General features: G+C 41.0%; 1 protein-coding gene across 1 annotated transcript in view; it reads right to left on the bottom strand.

Moving 5' to 3' along the window:
- Positions 1–697: 697 nt before the first annotated feature.
- LOC140333343 (G protein-activated inward rectifier potassium channel 1-like) overlaps positions 698–21,211 on the bottom strand; it is a 59,292-nt gene continuing 38,778 nt past the window's right edge. Inside the window, exons 2-3 of the mRNA XM_072414938.1 lie at positions 13,838–14,054; positions 698–1,445 (exon numbers count right to left, since the gene is read on the bottom strand). Of these exons, the coding sequence (XP_072271039.1) occupies positions 844–1,445; positions 13,838–14,054 (819 nt within the window). The 3' untranslated portion in view covers positions 698–843. The remainder of the gene's footprint in view (positions 1,446–13,837; positions 14,055–21,211) is intronic.

The following is a 21,211-nucleotide window of genomic DNA, read 5'->3' as shown; positions in this document are numbered from 1 at the left end:
TCTACAATTATAGAGTAAATATTGAGTTCATTAAAACTCAAACCTAAAATTGCAAACAATCCAAAACCAAGCAAAAGTGAACAATTAATTTAAAAATTATATTTCAAAAACTAAGTGTAGTTTTTTGTTTTTGTCTTTTGAAGCTACTTTTTTTTTATCACATCCACTGCTTGACTGTTGGCCAAATGTATTGAAACTGTAGATGGTGTTAACATGTAGCACATGATAGGCACTAAAAGATTACTTAAATTGTCATACTACTATCAAGTCTCATGAAAGAGCATATCATCTCAATATGTTAACTTTTTATTCACAAATATCTCATTGCGACTAAATCACCAGTGAAGTACTTAAACTGTCAAAAGATATATCCAGTTTACTTTTATAAATCCCTCTGTATTTATAAACTTTCATGGCCTGGCAGGTTTGCAGTTAAATTACAATAGTGTTCTCTCCATTCTGCATACACCAAAAATATAAACCTTTGCTTTGCAAAGTAACATAAAATAAGCATCAAATTTAAGTTTGATTACATTCAGGAAGAATTATTTCACAGTGAAAATTGACACTCTCTATTATGTTCATCTTATTTTCTGATCCGGAACATACTGTAATGGTTCCAAAAGCAGATTCTATGCCCTAATTTTCACATTGTGCACAATGTGCATTTCATGTATATTAATGAAAAGACACCGGCTTTTAAATGTATGTTTAATGGGTAATGTTTTTTTATTTATGACAAAAATGTAGAACAGTGAATGTCTCACTGTCACAAATTTAAGGCCATTTATTATTCCATATAGAATTTTATGTTCTGTTTTTATTTAAAATTCTTTTATTAATTTAGCTGATACAGCCAGAATTCATTTTACGCAGCTTTGCAGGTAGATTGGCATCAAGCATTGTTCCCAATGTCATCATGCCTTGTGCTTTCTTCTGGAGCTGAAGGTTACCAGTGGACTGGGTCATGCTCTCTGGTTTAACCTTGAAGTATTTTAGTGGTGTAATCTCTTCGCTTTCCTCACAGGTAGAGACTGTTATCCTTTGGATCTTCATAGGAAGGTCTCCAGTACTGCAAGCTCTTTCTACACTATTGCCACACATTCGTAATAGTTTCACCTGGACATTGTCATTTCCCCGATTCAGTTTCTGAAGTTTGGTAGGAAGTATACTACTTCCTAATTCAAACACATTAAGGTAGTCTAAAGAACAGACCCTGTCCCTGTTGTACTTTTCCCTACAAAGGGAATTTAGAGGTGAACGTTGGGGTAATTTAGCTTCCTGTTCCTTAACACTATAATATGGGGTAGGTACTTCAAATGTAGCATGGAACTGTGAGTAGTCCACTCCAAAGAAGCCTTCTTCTAAGGACATGACAGGAAGAAATCTGTGTCCCCACAGTACTTCATCTTCAGTGTAAGATGTTCTTGCCTGGCAGGTCATTCCTGTAAAATAAATAATATCTCATTAAATGTATTAAAGACACAAGACAATAACCATACATATTGCATGCATCAACAGGCAAGCAGTATTAGAGATAATATGCAAAAACTAATTGTACCAACTACCTCAAAATTTCACTTTCAGAGGCCAATGAAACCTAGATGTCAAAGTCACATTTTGTAGTGTCAGTAAGCAATGTCTGTTTACGTGACCTGACAAAGTCACACGACTGCCTCTCCTAAAATCATGGCGTTTCCACATCTTTATTAAGCATATCCATTGGACATGAGAGGTTTGACATTGTGATTTGATTATACCATTTGAGCTGTAAAATGTAGGCTGTAGTATGTAATCTTGCAAAGCATATTGCTAGCTACGCTCTCTTATAACTTAACCCCTATTACTAGTTTGCCTATTTTGTTTCTTTAGGAATATATGCATCTTTTATTCAGGACATTGTTTTACTGGACTTTTTAATATAAACAGACTAAATGGATAAACTTTAAAACACAGATCTGTGATTACTTACATATAAGGTTTTTAATCTATTTTTTTTTAAAGCATTTTATCAAATTTAAAATAATTTTTGCACACTGTCTTGCAACGTGACAACTGCTTACTACCTGTTGTCAATGACAGCTGCCGTTTTGTTTAAAAACAAACTTTACATGATCGTCGTGATTGGCTGTCATCAGTTGTTGATTATTTGTTTAAACAAGCAGTTTTCAGTGCAGTTTAAACTTAGGAGCCTAATGGTCACACATATGCTTTTATAGCTTCAAATAATGTTTTAGTAACAGATAGAGAAGTAGCTACAAAACATTGCAATACCGTGTGCTTTTATTTGCACTGCATCGTGGGCATTCTGGTAGAAAATCAAGTTCTATCATCGCACTTATTGATCGCTCCTGAAGAAGATCCAGATATCCAGAGTTATAGAAAATGCTGTTTCCTATCTCTCACCTTACCATCTTTCTAAAAGTAGCCCCACACCTAACACTTGCAGGTAATACCCATGACATTTTTAATATGAAACTTCCTACTCACCTGACTTGAAAGAGAAAATATTCAAAAAGATTAATATTTAGTTGAAAACCTAATACCTAATTTAAAAAAAATAATTAATTACTATGGCCTTATAGCCAACCAATCTCTCCATGATAACCTTCTTGCTTCCTTTAAATATAAAAATGTGTAAAGATTAAACTTTATTGTTTACAGTGCTTTGCAAAGTATGCAACCCCATAAACCTTTTCATATTTTACATTGATAGAATCAAAGCTGATTGAAAAGGTGAAGTTCATTCAATTACTTTCACATGTAATGTACAACACAATTTCTCAGCGCAATGTGTGCATTGTAATTTCTAAATGAAAAAAAAAAGTTGGAAATATCAAACAGAGAAGAAAACGCCACATGTTAAGTTTTTGTCCATTGATACTACAGTGTTTTGTGCTGAAGTAATACATTTCTAATTTTATTTGAACATTTCTTGTAATTACTTTTTCCAGTGATTTGATGTTAGACTGCTCATGCATATTTAGTATTAGTATTAGTATTACCCTGTTTCCCCGATTATAAGGCACTCTCTTATATTTTTGAAATGCCAAAATATGCCCTGGGTCTTATTTTCAGGGGATGTCTTATTTTTCCATGAAGAAGACTACAGTACACATTTATTGTTGAAAGTCACTCATGATCACTCATGTTATTTTTTTAAAAATCGGGGGTGGCTTACTTAATGGGGATGTCCTAAAATCGGGGAAACACGGTAGTCTTTTCTTCATAAAACATTCAAATCATCTATGTAAGTAAACAGAAATACTATTGCTTCCTTCTGCTTCTATTTTCTACAACAATGTTTCAAAAAAATGTCAGTTTCGGTTTTCTCAGATCATGGAAACGCCTTCTTCCCCAAATATTTTCATTTTTCCTATCCTACCGTAAATATGGCTAAGTGTAATACTAAAACAAGGGGTGTTTTAATAGAATTCTAAAATACAAGCTCCATGCCGCCCTAAAAATATGATCCCTGACCTTAAGGTAGATTCCTCCCTATAACTGGACATCTAAACGATGGCCTAATCACTTTAATTTCATACTATGCATCAAACTCCAAACAAATAGAATTCCTTAAACATTTATTACAGGAGGTTGAGACACATAGCGAAGGTACTCTTATACTATGTGGTGACTCTAATGTCACATTTATCACATCATTAGATAAGAGAGGTTTTTCTTCCATATCCCCACACCCTCCTTAGGGACAAGTCTGCATCACAAATACAGACCTTACTATCTCAACACTCTTTAATTGATTGCTGGCATGAACTTCATCCAACTAAACGTGACTATACATCTTTTCCTCATCCACATCATCTTTATTTAAAAATAGATCACATTTTAGTCACTGCATCCTCTCTCCCTCTAATCACATCCTGCAAAATAGTACCAATACCATGGTCTGCCAATGATGCAATAGTAACATCTCCTTTTTTATATACCAAAAACCCTCTACCTAATATTGGTCCCCAAATGCCTCTCTTTTGAGCGACTCAGATATCTTTCAAAAACTCCAATCATCACTACAAGAGTACTTTACGTTGAATGACACACCTGAAATCAACCCAGATATACTTTGGAATGGACATAAAGCTGTAATAAGAGGTCAACAAAAGAAATTGTAATGTTATGATTAGACAACTAGAACAAGAACATGAAATGCTGTCGGATTCATATAAATAAAATCTAACACCAAAACTTAATAAAAAAATTAGAAAACAAAAGAAGTCAATTGGATTTATGCTTAACTCAGAGAGCAGAAAAACAATAAAGATAGGCAAATTTTATATTAAAGGCAATAAACCTAACTCCTTATTAGCTAATAGGCTCAAAACAGTAAACCCCTCGTTCCAACCAAATAAACCTAAAATAGACCCTAATAATCATGTTATGCCAGCATTGACAAGCAACCCCCAAACAGTTGTAGAAGAATTTTGTAAACATTTGGTCCAACTTTACAAACATACCAATTCATTTGAATCATCTGAAGCCGAGACATTTTTCTCCACAATTCAGTAACCTAACAAACCTCAAACTTTACATTCTTCCTTGGAGGAGCCAGAGATCAAGGCAGCTATAAAATCTCCTAATTTACAGAAAAAAAACAGTACCAGATGGCTTTTCAAGTCACTATTACACTAAATGTAATGATATCCTAGCTCAGAGGTCAGCAAATTTTTTTGGCCACTAGGCCATTTCAGGGGTAGGCAGTAGCACACTAGGTCGGACTCTCTCTCGAGTCCCACCCTAATGGAACACCCCCTGAAGGGAAATGTTCAGCAGAAGTGTTAACGCCGGCCACGGTAAATAGGGAAGGGAGCTACCACGCGGAGGCTCAAGAGGCCCATAGACGGAGTGTGGACGACATTAGTATCTTGCAGCTAGTGTTGGGTACTGGGCAGGCGGCAGCAGTAGGACAAGCGGTGGGCTCTGAGACAAAGTGTGGACGGCATAAGTAACTGGCATCTAGAGTTGGGTACTGGGCAGGCAGCATGAGGAGGAGGTGGTAAGCCATGAAACGGATCAAGGATGGCATTAAAGATTGAGGCCATCACCTACATGGACAGTGTAGAAGCTGTAGCTACTGGACACATTGCTGTGTAGGGGACTGCCTTTTTCCTATTTGCTAGCTAAAACTTTGTAAAATGCAGCATGGACAGCAAAGTTACCTGGCATCTACAGCTGGGTACTGGGCCGCCTCAGCAGTAACAGAAGGAGAAAGAGGTGGTGGCCCCTGAGACGGAGTGAGGACAGCATGTGTAACTGGAATCTAGAGCTGGGTACTGGGCAGGCGGCAGCAGTAACAGCAGGAGGAGGAGGTGGTCGGCCCTAAAAGGGAGTGTCAACAGCATTTGAAAGTGGCATCTAGAGCTGGGTACTGGGCAGGCAGCAGCAGTAACAGCAGGAGGAGGAGGCGGTGGGCTCTGAGACCAAGTGTGGATGGCGCTAGTAACTGGCATCTAGAGTTGGGTACTGGGCAGGCAGCATCAGTTACAGCAGGAGGATGGTGGGACAGAGCGTGGACTTCATTAGTATCTTGCATCTAGAGTTGGGTACTAGGCAGGCGGCAGGATCAGTAACATGAGGAGGCGGTGAGCTCTGAGACCAAGTGTGGACGACATTAGTAATTGGCATCTAGAGTTGGGTACCGGGCAGGCAGCAGCAGTAACAGCATGAGTAGAAGGCGGTGGGCCCTGAGACGAAGTGAGGAGGACATTAGTAACTGGCATCCAGATTTTGTTATTAGGTAGGCAGCAGCAGTAACAGCAGGAGGAGGAGGCAGTAGGCTCTGAGACCAAGTGTGGATGGCATTAGTAACTGGCATCCACAGTTGAGTACTGGGCAGGCAGCATTAGTAACAGCATGAGGGGTGGCGTTAGGCCCTTGGATGGAGTGTGGATGACATTAGTAATTGGCATCTAGAGATGGGTACTGGGCAGGCAGCATCAGTAACAGCATAAGGAGGAGGAGGTAAGCCCTGAGAGGGATAAAGGAAGGCATTAAAGATTGAGGACATCACCTACATGGACAGCATAGAAGACGTAGCTACTGGAGACATTGCTGTGTAGGGGACTGACTTTTCCTATCTGCTAGCTGTATTTGGTAAAATGCGGCATGGACAGCATTGGTAACTGGCATCTACAGCTGGGAATTGGACAGGCGGCAGCAGTAACAGCAGGGGGAAAAAGTGATGGGCCCTGAGACGGAGTGTTGACAGCATTTGTAACTGGCATCTAGAGCTGGGTACTGGGCAGGCAGCAGCAGTAACAGCATGAGGAGGAGGCGGTGGGCTCTGAGACCAAGTAAGGATGGCGCTAGTAACTGGCATCTAGAGTTGGGTACTGGGCGGGCAGGCAGCATCAGTTACAGCAGGAGGATGGTGAGACAGAGCGTGAACTTCATTAGTATTTTGCATTTAGAGTTGGGTACTGGGCTGGCAGCATCAGTTACAGCAGAAGGAGGAGGCAGTGGGCTCTGAGACGGAGCATCCACGGCATTCGTATCTTTCATCAACAGTTGGGTACTGGGCAGGCAGCAGTAACAGCAGAAGGAGGAGGAGGAGGCGGTGGGCTCTGAGACCAAGTGTGGATGACATTAGTATCTTGCATCTACAGGCAGACAGCAGCAGTAACAGTATGAGGAGGAGGCATTACACTCTGAGACGGAGTGTGGACGACATTAGTCATTGGTGTCTAGAAATAGGTACTGGGCAGGCGGCAGAATCAGTAATAGCAGGAGGAGGAGGTGGTAGTCTCTGAGATGTAGCTTGGACTGCGTTATTATATGGCATCTAGAGTTGGGTACTGGGTAGGCAGCAGCATCAGTATTAGCAGGAGGAGCAGCCGGTGGGCTCCGAGAAAGTGTGGACGGCACTAGTATCTGGCATCTACAGTTGGGTACTGGGCAGGCGGCAGCATCAGTAACAGCAGGAGGCGGAGGCGGTGGGCTCTGAGACCCAGTGTGGATGGCATTGGTATCTTGCATCTAGAGTTGGGTACTGGGCAAGCAGCATCAGTTACAGCAGGGGTAGGAGGCGGTGGGCTCTGAGACCCAGTGTGGACGGCATTAGTATCTGGCAGTAACTGGAAGTGTTAGGCCTTAAGACGGAGCGTGGACCGCTTTAGTATCAGCTATCCAGAGTTGGGTACTGGGCAGGCGGCAACATCAGTAACAGCAGGAGGAGGAGGCGGTGGGCTCTGAGACCAAGTGTGGAATGACATTAGTATCTTGCATCTACAGTTGGGTACTGGGCAGACAGCAGCAGTAACAGCATAAGGAGGAGGCGTTACACCTTGAGATGGAGTGTGGACGACATTAGGATCTGCCATCTAGAGTTGGGTACTGGGCAGGCGGCAACATCAGTAACAGCAGGAGGAGGAGGCGGTGGGCTTTGAGACGGAGCATGGACGGCATTAGTATCTTGCATCTAGAGTTGGGTACCAGGCAGGCGAAAGCATCAGTAACAGCAGGAGGAGGAGCCGGTGGGCTCTGAGATGGAGCGTGGACGGCATTAGTATCTTGCATCTAGAGTTGGGTACTGGGTAGGCAGCAGCATCAGTAACAGCAGGAGGAGGAGGCGGTGGGCTCTGAGACCAAGTGTGGGCGGCATTATTATCTGGCATCTAGATTTGGGTACTGGGCAGGCGGCCACATCAGTAACAGCAGGAGGAGGAGGCGTTAGGCCCTGGGATGGAGTGCGGTTGACATTAGTATCTTGCATCTAGAGTTGGGTACTGGGCAGGCAGCAGCATCAGTAACAACAGGAGGAGCAGCCGGTGGGCTCTGAGACAAAGTATGGACGGCATTAGTCATCTAGAGTTGGGTACTGGGCAGGCGGCATCAGACTGCATTAGAGGTTGAGGCCATCATCTCTATGGACAGTGTAGAAGCTGTAGCTATTGGAGACATGAAGGGATGAACGAAATTCACACTGTCCATACCTACTATCTAGTGAAACCACATAAGGGAACGGGCTTGGCGGAATCAGTGGGGAAATACAGAAATTATTTTATCATTTGTGGATATCTAGCAAGTGCTATCACAGATAAATATCTGTATTTGTTTTAGATTACATTTTTAGAGGTTTTAGGATAGATACCAAGTGCTATCAGAATTAAAAATTCGTATTTTTTGGAGAAAAATACATACATTTTTATGGCTTTGGGGATATATAGCAAAGTGGGATCAGAATAAAATATCTGTATTTTTTGGAGAGAAATATAGAAATTTTTATGGCCTTTTGGATAGCTATCAAGTGCTATCAGAATTAAATATCTGTATTTTTTATAGATAGATACAGAAATTTTTTTGGATTTGAGGATAGATACCAAGTGCTATCATAATTATATATCTGTATTTTTATCAATAAATACAGACATTTTTATGGTTTTTGTGATAGATTGCAAGAGGTAACTTAAATTATGATACCTCTTGCAATCCATCACAAAAGCCAGAAAAAATTATATATCTTTAAAAAAAATACAGATATTTCATTCTGATAGCACTTAGTATCTATCCAAAAACCCATAAAATTTTCTGTATTTGTAATAAAAAAATACAGATATTTAACTCTAATCCCAGTTGCTATCAAAATAGACATAAAAATTTCAGTATTTTCTCACCAAAAAATACAGATATTTAATTATGATACCTTTTGTAATCTATCACAAAAGCCAGAAAAAAATCTGTATTTATCTATTAACAAAATACAAATATTTCATTCTGATAACACTTGCTATAAAAAAAATCCATAACATTTTCTGTAAAAAAAAAAATTGTCTCAAACAAATACAGATATTTAAATATGATACCTCTTGCAATCTATCACAAAAACCAGAAAAAATTCTCTATGTATCTATAAAAAATTACAGATATTTACTTCTAATAGCACTTGCTATCTATCAAAAAATCCAGAAAAAATGTCGGTATTTCTGTAAAAAAAAACTACAAATATTTAATTCTGATCCCAGTTGCTATCAAAAAAGCCAGAAAAAATTCTGTATTTCTCTCCAAAAAATACAAATATTTAAATATGATACCTCTTCCAATCTTGTCACAAAAGCCATAACAATTTCTGTATTTCTGTAAAAAAAAAAAAATACAGATATTTAATTCTGATACCACTTGCTATCTATCCAAAAAGAAATTTCTGTATTTTTCTACAAAAAATACAAATATTTAATTATGAATCACAGCTCTGTTACAAGTGATATAGGCCTCAAAGTAGATAGAGGCAGAGGGCCCGGAGGGAGGTGCTATGTAAATATAAAAATTAGACAGTTACACAGCTACAATGCAACTTATAGGCCTCAGAGACAGAGTAGAGGTAAAGGGCTACGAGGGGGAGGAGTAGAAGGAGATGCAGAAGTCATTGCCGATCCAAGCCTTATTCATTTTTTAATAAAAGTGATTCGGTCGACATTTTCTGCAGAGAGCCAAATCCGTTTGTCACTCACTACATCCCCAGCTGCACTTGACGCTCTTTCAGATAACACATCTGCAGCTGGGCAGGCAGGGATCTGAATGGCAGGTTCTTCCAGCTCTGGCCACTGATCAAGCTTGGATACCCTGTAGCCCAGTGGGTCCTGGCTTTGCAGGTTGCAGATGTCCCATGTAGAGCTCAAGTATGCCTGCACCATGACTAAGTAGCGCTGCTGAGTGTCATTGGCAATTGCTGCACGACTGGGGGCTTGCTTCCACTGAAAAAAAAGCCTGCATAGTTTGGCTTAGACGACCTTTACTGCTGCTGCCACCCGCTTGAGGGAGTTGTTTGGCTCCCATAGCTGGGGGAACTGCCATAGGAATCCCTGCTGCCGCTGCTGGCAGCCGGAGAGGCTGAGCACAAGTCCCTTACAAACACTTCTTGGTAGTGCTGCATTTTAGGTGCCCTGTATTGGGGCAAGATGATTTGTTGTATCTCAGGCTTGTAACGTGGATCCAGTAATGTAGCAATACAATAGTCGTCAGTCCTTGTTTTTATGTGTTGTATGCGCGGATCTTTGGCTATGCACTCCTGCATGAAGGCTGTCATGTGGCTCAAAGTTCCCACAGCTGAGGTAATTCAGGACCCAGACTCCTGTGGGTCGAACAGCAGGACAGGGTTGTCGTCCTCCTCTTTCTCTGCCTGGTCTTGCCATCCACGGAACATGCAGCCTTGTGTTTGGGTGGATGGATGCCATGTACCCTGTTTCCCCTATGATAAGGCACTGTCTTAAATTTTTTGAAATGCCAAAATATGCCCTAGGTCCTATTTTCAGGGGGATGTCTTATTTTTCCATGAAGAAGACTACAGTACACATTTATTGTTGAAAAAAAAGAAAATGTATTACCTGTATATGGTACAGTAATAACGGTAGTTGTCATCACAAACCAGCATAGCCAGACAAACTGTGCATCCAATTTCTTGTTACTACAGTGTCATTCTTTCCATGTACAACAATCTACGGTATGGTACGGTACATTTACACATTTATTCAATGACAATCATCTTCTGGAACATCATCATAACAATCCACACTCTGAATTTCCAGGTCAATTACTTCTGACTCCATTTCTTTTAGAATCAGTGGACCAAATCTCTCATGTTTAGCAATAGCACTGTCCTTAAATGAGTACTTTTTATCAAGGTAGCCTGCTCGTAGTGCATGTTCAATGAAACTATCAGTGATTTTCTCCCATGAATTCTTCACCCAAGTCACAACCTCTTGCAGTTTAGGCTTCACAATGTTTCCGCGCTGATTTCTCCCCATTCTATTTTCAATGTAGTCATAATTTCCATGCAGTCACACAGAGGCACACAGTTACCCACCGTACCACCCGAATGGGAGATTCTTTCAGGCGCAGGTATAGGGGGTGTCTTATTTGCGGGGGGTGCTTTATTTTATTGTTTTGGGCAAAATCGGGGGGGGTGCCTTATTTGATGGGGATGGCTTATCATCGGGGAAACACAGTACCCTCAATATCCTCCTCAGCCCCTTCCTCCCCTTCTCCCATTCCTGCAATGTCCTCCTCATCCTCTTCCACCCCCTCCTCTTCCTGGATTTGTCGTGCACTATGCCTAGTAGGCACGCATGTCCGAGATGATGTTTGAAACATCATCTTTTGATGCAGAGTCCGCTCTGTGTCGTGTCCAAGATCCACCATCATCTGTTCCAGCAGGCATATGATGGGGATGGTGTCACTGACACAGGCCTGATCCCTGCTGATCATCCTGGTGGCCTCTTCAAAAGGTGACAATACAGTGCACAAGTCCTCAATTTGCAGCAACTCCACAGGGAACGAACACATAATCCACCACCGCTTTCTGTTGTTCAGCCAGCTGCTGCAGCATATAAAAGGTGGAATTCCAACAAGTGGCCACATCACAAATTAACCGGTGCACTGGCAGATTAAGATTTTGCTGTAAATCCACCAATCTGGCACTGACTGTGTACAAGCAACAGAAATGCGCCGACAACTTTCTGGCCTTCAGCAACAGCGGCTGGAGACCTGGGTAATTACTGAGGAAGCGCTGTACTATCAGGTTCATAACGTGAGCCAGGCAAGGTACGTGTGTGAGTTTCCCACAATGCAGGGCTGCCAGCAGATTGGCCCCGTTGTCACACCTGACCTTGCCTAGCTGGAGTCTGTTGGGAGTTAGGCATATGTTCTCCTGCTCCCGCAGGGCACTTAGGATGGTTGTGCCTGTGTGGCTGAGGAAACCCAAGCTTCGCAACCTCTAGACTGCGTGGCAACGTCTGTATTGTGCACCGAAATAGCAAACTGCAGGTTGTTGCTGGCAGTGAACAGATGCTGCCGAATGGGAGGGTCTCCACGACAAAGTGTCCCTGGAGGAAGAGGTTGAGGCACAAGAGACAAAGGAGGAGGTGGAAGTGGAGATCGAGGAGGAGATTACATGGCAATGTGCTCTGGGCGGAGGTAGGTATGCAGGCCTTGCTGCAGCTGCATCTTCCCCTGCTGCCACCAAAGTTACCCAGTGAGCTGTATAGGAAATATATCTTCCCACTCCATGCTTGCTCGACCGTCGATTGTCAGGTGCACCTTGCCAGAAAGAGTGCTGCAGGGCCATGGACACATTGCACTTATGTCACCTTTCACTGGTGAGATATGATTTTCAGGTCTAAGTTCCTCTGGTCTTCCTCTGGCAGCCTTTATGATTTCTTGTAAAAGTTTACTTCAAATCAATATCAATTTCCAGTTGTAATAGTAAAATATAAAATAAAAAGTCCTTGTGTAGTGCAAACCAATTTTTATATAGGGATGGTCAGGATTTGCTTTATGTTTTATCATAGCAGTATGTACTGCTATAGTTTAAAGAAGAATCATACATTTTATACATTAAAAATATATTGGGTTAAGTAAGTTGGCCAGTGGTGATCACTTGATAAACAACCCCTATTCACATTCAATAAAATCTAAAAGTAACTGAAAACAATATTTCTTCCTAAACAGAACTGTAAGCTATTTTTAGGAACAATAACAATATAGCCATTTTTGTTTTGTATTTTATTCTAATTATAGATTTTTGGCACCAATTGGGTCGTTCTGCCAACCCCCACATCACTAATGTATTACGTAGTACACATGCATTTCATATAGTGCAGACACTCGCCAGACACCAGTCCCCCAATCTAATGTCGCACTCTTCGTCTCTAGCAAGACCCCACTCAGCTTTGGGAGGCTAGTTGCGCCGCCCCAGCACACAGCTGCCCTCAGTGCAAGGAATGGTGTCTGGCGAAGGAGCCCACAGATAATGCAGTAGCAAGATTCCAGCAGAGACAAGTCCAAAATACAGAGCCAGGTCAATCACTGGTGATCAGTCTACCGGATGAGGCATACAAGGGCAAGACAAAAGCACAGGCTAATAGTCAATCCAGCAGCATACACTCGCAGGGTCAGAAACAGGCAAGGTCAGCAATAGTAAATCAGACAAACTTATACACCAGCACCAATTTAGCCTAGCTTAACGCTACAACAGGCACTGGGGACTGTGAACAGAAAGTCGATAAAGCTCTAGCAGCCAATGACAGCACATGATTCAGTCAGGAACTATTCTGCCCCTAAAACTACCTTCAGCTGTGCACAGCCTCAGAGTGTGCGGGGATGCCAATAAAATATATTTCAGGCTGCTTGGCTTAAGGGAAGTAGGGGCTGCTGCTATTTCTTTGTTCTTCTTGCTGGTGCAAGTGACATTGCTGTAGAGAATAAAAGTGGTTTGCTACTGCGATGGTGCACAGCATGGAATCGCCGTCCAGATAAGCATCTCCTAACACTTCAAGACAAACTTTGAAATACAGTATCTTATATTTTAAAACTAAAAATGCATAATAACAACTAGTTTTTCTTTTATTTCTAGAAATTCCTAAACTCCAGCAGTTACAAAACAATTGATCTATAAAGTTCCTGCGATACAAATTAATGTGAATTTGATGATGACTTAAGATTATTGGCTTGGATCTTAACACCTGTTATTATCTTTTACTTGGGTAAGTATAGGATGATATAGGCAAAAACACTTTTTTTTTTCATGTGTGTAGTTCTTTCATATCCCTAAATATATGCCATACCCATATATAATGACTGCTGCTGGTTTAACTGTACTGTGAAATAGGGAAATATCAATCATCTTCTATATAAAACATTTAGGTTAAAATACATATTTTTATTTATGCCTATTTATACACCTAATATCAACACACAATGCTAATACTGATATATACAATTATACTGTACATGTATTCTATAATCAGAGATCTGATGATTGCTTTGTTTCTTTCCTTGTATAAGAGTTTTATTTTTTTTAATGGAAATATCTGAATATTCAGGTGCTCACCTGTAGTTTCAACAATTCCTTCTAGAATTACAACAATCTCAAACTGCTCACTCCTCAGTGATTTCTGTGAAAGATCAAAGAATGGACTTCTACGGTTGATTTCATGACAGATAGTTAGTGGAGAAACTAGGAACAGCTGGTCAGCTCCGGTGCCAAATCCAACATTTAGCTCACGTTGGTCGAGTGGCAGGAATTCACCTTCTGGAGTTTGCCTTGACTAGAAAACAATACAAACAGAGAATTTGTGGTCAATTTGAAAACATAATTAAAAAGATTTTTAAACCACAGCTTATTAGCTCATAGACAGCATGGCAGCACTTAGATTTAAATGGGGTAGGTAGGTAGGTTGGTAATCAGCATTTAGGAGTGATGGTGTCAGGGACAAGCAGTAGTTCTGTTAGAGCATGAAGGTAAAGAACAAGATGCTCTTGAAGTTTAGCTTTGATATCCATTGTAATTCTACCACTAGTTTCACTACAACACCCAAGAAAAAATACTGCTTTTACCATTTGGCGGGCCGTTTTATATCAATAAACACATTCTGACACCATTTTTTATCGTAAATCTAAGATTTTTACAGTTGTGTTGAGATTTAGGTTTTCTAATTAATTCAATACACAAGGGTACATTTTTCTAAAAATGGTCCGTCTTCCTGTACAGATTACAGGAAAATTTGAATACATTAATGATTACACAGCTCATTAATGACATCAGTTTATAAGTTTCATTGAGTTGGCTCGAGTTCTTGTGATACAGGAATCAGAATAGACGATTTTACCAACAACAAATGTTAACAGCATATTATTGTCGATCTTTATTTACGCCCATGTTTTGCATTTTATATATTAAATGTACCATTATTTTCATGAAACTTTAATTTACCTTCTTTTTCTGGTACAAAATAGTTTATTGAAATGCATAAACAAATACAATTAACAAGGAGCAGATTACAAAATCACATGTATAAATTCTGAGAACATCAAAATCGGTTATAGGACAAAAAATATAGGAACATAACCAGTTGTTCAAAGTTTACATATTTGTGTACAAAGATCATCATAACACATTTGTACAATTGCTCCGTGAGACAAAATGTCAAATAAAAGTAATAAAACTCAAATGAAATACTCATGGTTAGAGAAGTATCCACACAAATGTCATTCCCTCGGCTTCTAAATTGTACAAAAAAAAAAAAAAAAAAAAAAAAGGGAACAAAGGAAAAAAAAAAAAAGAAAAAAAACGAAAAGTGAAGGAAAAGGAAGAAGAGAAGGGGTAAGCATGTCCTAATATAAAACATTTACAGAAACACATCCAATATGAGGGAGGGAAAGCGTCCTTGGGGACGGTAAGTAGTAATCCAGCCAGGGCTGCCAGATATCAAAAAATGTATCATGAGTATCATTATTAATATCCGCAATCTTTTCATTAACCATTGTCCCCTGCATTTGATTTTTAATTTCCATAAAATTCAAAGTAGGGGTTTTCCAGGCATGGGCAATAGTCTGCTTGGTAGCCATAAAAATGTGAGAGATAAGGACTGAAGTTTTCCTATTAACATCCGACAAAGGAACATGGAATCAGGCTTGTTGCGGGTCTTTGATTAAGTTAATCCCTAGAACAGAACAAATCATGTGGTACACTCTTATCCATATTCTGGAAACTTTGGGGCAAAGCCACCAAATATGACCCATAGTACCCTTTACATTACATCCCCTAAAACAATTTGGAGATCTGTTACGTAAGGCATGGGCTACCCTTGCCGGGGTTAGGTACCATCTCATGAGGACCTTTCCAATGCAAGAATTTTCCAATGCAAATACATTTCTAGAAGATTTTGGTATGGCTAGCCAAAGAACAAGAGGTATCCTCTTCCGAAAATGTAATGGAAAGTTCCTTTTTCCATGTTGACAAGTAAGATAACGGTTTGTTGAACCATGTTTGAACAATAGATGTAAATAAAAAAAAAAAGATTTTGATGGGTTTACCTTAAGCACCAACAACTGTTCAAACTCTGTTAGTAACTTTACCAGAGACGGCAAAGTCGCATGAGGAGATGTTATATATAGCAAAATATCACCTGCGAATAATGAGATTTTATGTGTATATCCAGGAGTGTGAAATCCACAGATTTCATCACTTTGTCTGATAAAAGCTGCGAGAGGTTCTAATGCCAACACAAAAAGCAAGGGGGTAGGGGACACCCCTGCCTAGTACCCCGAGCAATATTAAAAGATTTGGAAGTATATCCATAATAGTTCACAGTCTGCCATCTTTTTATGAACAAGTGCTGAAAACCCGTCTGGGCCTACTTTCTTGCCCATTTTGAGAGATTTAATCACTGTTAAAACTTCCAAAGTAGAAATATCTGCACCCAAACCAGTGGCTTGGTCGGCTGTTAGGACAAGAAGAGAAACTTTAGACAAGAATTGTTGTATCTTCGAACAGTGATTCTAAGAGGGCGCTCTCTATAATTTGGCTAGTTGAGAACTGAATTCCTCAATTATAATAATCAGGTTAGAGGTCTGAACATGATTCCTAGTACGTAAAGTGAATGCTGATCTATGCTTGGGAATTTGTCTCAGAATATTGGCCAACATCATACCAACCTTATATTGATAGCGTAAAATTTTTGTTGTGTCCATCGAATGGTACGCTCTGCGGCATCTGCCAAACATAGATTTAGGTTTGTTTTGGCTTGGAGGAAGAGTTTCCTATTACGTTCTGTGGGACGTCGTTGAAAACTTTCTGAGATTGCCTCTAATTCCTCCGTTAACTTAGCTAGTTGCTTAGTACGCCTCCGTTTGCGTCTGGATGCATAGTGGATAAGGACTCCTCGTACCACTGTTTTATAGGCATCCCACAGAACCATAGGTGAAGAAACTGTGCCGGTGTTTATCCGAAAGTACTCAGTAGTCTTAGCTATTAAGTCAGCCATAACTGGAGAGTAGGACAGTAAAGAATCATTCAAACACCAATTATTAGATGATTGTTTAGGAAAAAGTCGCAAGTCACTAGAACTGGATCATGGTCAGACCAAGCTACCGTCAGAATACATGAATCTCCAAATTGTGTCAATATTTATTTGGAAATAACTATGTGATATATTCGTGAATGAGAGTTATGGGGATGTGAAAAAAAATGTGAAATCTTTCACCAAAGGATGACATTCCCTCCATACATCCGATACACCCAGATTATTTAAGAGCAAGGTGAAACTGGACAGATCCTGTTTGAAAAAGGAACCATCTGGTTCAGATTTGTCCAGTTTGGGATTTAAAACCATATTAGAGTCACCGGACATAAGAAAACACTACCTTGAGCATGTTCTTTTATTATAGCACTCAGATGAGAAAAGAAAGGCAGTTGTTTAGTCTTGGGGGCATAATAAATACAAATTTTGACACCTTAGTATCAAGAATGGAGCCCACCAATAATAAATAACCGCCTTGCGGGTCAGAAATTTGTTTGTGACAAATAAAAGGCGTCTTTTTGTGTATTGCGAAAAAAACACCACATTTCTTGACTGGGGCGTTAGCCTGGTAGAATTGGGAATAAGTAGCGTGTAAATATTTCAGTGGAGAGGAGGCAGAGAGATATGTGTCTCCTGTAAGCATGCAATATTAATTTTTTTGAGATTTGAGGTACCGGAAGATAGTAGACCTTTTATGTGGAGAGTTCATGCCTTGTACATTTAAAATCAGAAGTTTCAATCTACAATACAGCTCAAGTTGCAAAAGAACTATGAAAGGAAAAGCACCGCAGTGCATCACAGTTGACCCTTGGTACCCAAAAAAAGGGGGGACCAACCTCATGAGGTCAACAAAAACAAGGGGGAATAGGTGTCACCTCGGGCAAAGGTAACAAGGCACCGACTATCCTACCATGGGGAGTTAAAAAAACTTACATATATGTAACACCAACTGAGATAACATGTTAATAAAAAGCATACGTTCAAGGTATAACATTAAACATTACAGCATAATGAAATAAATATACGTCAAAGGATGCCGGAAAAAGAACTATGTCTGTAATCAGGCCCAGTGGTAAGAAAAAGGAAAAAAAATTACCAAGCTATGTTAGCCTAAAAAAATAACAAAGTTAAGTCATCCATCAGCAGTCTTGCGGAAAGATTGTGATTGGAGACGCCCCAAGGCCTTGGAGCATGCCAATTCTGAGGAATCATATTTTCTCCCTGTTATGCAAGCGGGTGTGGACCCACTGTGCCACTGACTGAGTATGCTCCAGAGGGGCGTGACTAAGCCGCTACCTGGTCTTCACTAGAGCCTCTGATGGTGAGGATAGGCTTGGGCTGCAGGGTAGCTGCCAGGTGCCACTCCAGAGCAATCCCCAGGCCAGTGGCAGCTGACCACAGGAGTCAGGAAACCCGGTGCAAGCACCGAGGGGCTTGCGTGGCCAAGAAATCTAGAAACAAAGATCCAAGGTCAGGGTCAGGCGGCAAACAGGCAAAGTCCAAAAACATAAGCAAGGTCCAGTACACAGCAAGGCAAAACAGAGAAAACACCCTAGCACTGAGAGTTACACAAGGTAAACCTAGAGATTGCTCAGGCAACTTCCTGTAGTAGGAGGTGCCTTTAAATACCTGCAGGAAACCAGCCATAGGCTGTAGAAAACAGAAGGCGTGTATGTGTTACCTCAAAGATTAAGAGAGACACACCCACGCCAGCTCAAACACCAGAGCAAGTCTCAGCATGAAGGAAACACAGGCATGGAACACAGGTAGTGGGGTTACCTGAAAGATAGGACCCGGCGCCCGTGCCTGCAATTAGGCAGCGGCGCCGGCACGACCTGCAGTGCTAACACTCCCCATGGAGTGATCCAAGGAAACTTCATGTAGAGGTAACCCCTGTGACCCATGAGGGATCCAGCAGCCATCAGACATTTTTGTAATTCCACTGCAGTGACCACCGAGTAGGGTTGATTGCGGTAAGTAAAGAGCGATTTAAATGGAAAGCTCCATCTGTACCGCACGTTATTATCCTGAGAGATCTTGAGATAGGGTTTCAAAACTCTGCGCTTTTGTATAGTGGACTGTGAGAGATCTGCAAAAATCTGGTAAAAAAAATCTTGAAAAACAAGAGAATCCTTTGCAAGAGATGCCTGCAGGATCAATTCCTTTGTACGGTGGTAGTGGAATTTTAAAACAACGTCCCGAAGAGGACAATCTATAGGTTTACGAGATAGGGCCCTATGGACCCTGTCCATTTCGAGACGATCAGAGGGCACATCAGGTAATTAACTGCTCAATAATGCAGAAACAAAACTTTGAAGATCTACAACACTTTCAGGAATACCTCTGATCCTCAAATTATCTCTTCTGGCTCCGTTCTCAGCATCTTCTAGCTGATCCTGCAGATTTTGCAATTCTATTTGTACAGTATCCAAATCTTTTTCATGCCCCTCCAAAACTGTGGCTACATCATCTAACCGATCTTCTAATACTGCAATGCAGTTGCCAGAAAGATTTCATCTCTCATAATCTCCCTCATTTTAGTAAGCCATCGCTCACCTGGTTCAGGATCTGCAGGGGAGAGGTCTGAGGGAAACTGCTGCAGGCTGCTGTCAGATGAGGGTGGATCATCAAAGGGATCTCAAGCTGAGTCATCTGTACCAGGAGTCTTGAGCGCCATCTTGGATTGCAGCCCACGGTACCTTTGAGCTTGAATCACTTTTTTAGCTGATTTGCCCGTCGGACCTATAGCCACAAATGAGTCTGGGGCTAGTCAGGAGCAAGGAGAGGTGAGTATGCTGTAGCTCATGGGATCCCCACAGAAAGGCGGTCAGTGTGCCCGAGATGTGCGGAGCCGGATCACTGCATGTCCATAGAGGTCCGCTGCACGCATGCGCCCCCCCTCCATTTGCCTTCTTTTTTTCCATACATTTTCTTTTTTTTACAGAAATATAAGTTCTTCAAGAAGAAGTTGTTTAAATGACCCTAATGTATTTTGCTACATTTGTGGTGAATATTCCAGCCAATAAAATTCCATATTCCAACCCAGCTGATCTCCCAAGAAGAGCTCAATTATTTATTATGTGACCTAAGTCTGTCAAAACAAGCATCTGAACTTTTAGCATCCAGGCTAAAAGAAAAGAACTGTCTGAGACCGGAAGTTAAAATAACAGTTTATAGGAGTTTATAGGTAAGAAAGGTGACACTCCTACCATATTCTAGTGAAAATGGAGACATTGGCCCTAATTCATCAAGCAGAATCGGACGCTCGCTCGCGCATTCGTATTCGCGATCCAAAATCGTACGCCGTCGCGCAATTCAGCAACTAAAAAAGCTTGCGGCCCGAGCTGCGCATCTCTGGCAGCTTTACATTGGCGAGCTTGCATTAAAAGTCACTGTTCCCCTAAAAAATCATTCTTTCTAATAGCACACATATTACCCTTAGCCCTAAAAAAAAATGTTTGCGCTGTTTAAATGTTTTAAACATTTATGTGCGCTAAGAAAACAGCATATTTTTAAATCACTTAACCTAAAAAAGTAGCACTTACCCAAAAGAAGATGAAGCATTAAAGATTCTAATTGACCTGTAAAGGACTGTAGATACGCACAGAACAGAGAGCAGGTGTGCGCTAATAAATTGCTATGATCTCACCAGTGACAGCTTAACAGATCCTCCTTAGCTGCTGAAATCTAATCGCCTTAATTGGCAGATTCGCGACCCCTATTGCTCATTATTATCAAGGCAGGAATCCGGCTGGCAGTGAGGGGGCGAGTGTACGAGCGCACTCGACTCCGGACCGCGGGAAACCGGTTTGCTGCAAGCGCGACCAGCGAGCGCGGATTTCATTGATGAATTAGGGCCTATATGCAAGGACATCATCCCCAGGTTTAGATGCCCAGTGAGAATAAGCTCAGACAAGGGCACTCCATTTACTTCTAAAGTCACGCAGGAGATTTCAAAAATAATGAACATAGAATGGAAGTTCCACATCCCATATCACCCCCAGTAGTAGATAGGATGACTAGGACATTGAAAAACAAACCTAGGAAAGCAACTGGAGGGACATTTCACAAGTAGGACCAATACCTACCAGCCGTGCTAGCAGAAATAAGAATGACACCCAATCCAGTCTATAAGCTATCCCCCTTTGAAATTTTAATGGGATGCCCATTCCCCACCCCTTGGGCCAAAAAAACCCTTATCTTACTAATGGGAGACTTACAACAAATTCTTGATCAATATGTAACTAAGTAAATTGAAAAATTGAACAGCAACTACGGAGATATCTCTCTCTCTTTTCCTCTCCCTACAGATGAACGGACGCACTCATTCAAGCCCAGAGACGTAGTGTCGGTTAAAGCTCTGCAAAAGCACAAATCCTTGGATCTGCCCTTTGGACCCCTGG

Source organism: Pyxicephalus adspersus, chromosome 6, assembly GCF_032062135.1.
Source record: "Pyxicephalus adspersus chromosome 6, UCB_Pads_2.0, whole genome shotgun sequence".
NCBI classification, from domain to species: Eukaryota; Metazoa; Chordata; class Amphibia; order Anura; family Pyxicephalidae; genus Pyxicephalus; species Pyxicephalus adspersus.
The sequence above is the reverse complement of the archived record's forward strand: the minus strand, read 5'-3'. Positions and strand labels throughout refer to the sequence as shown.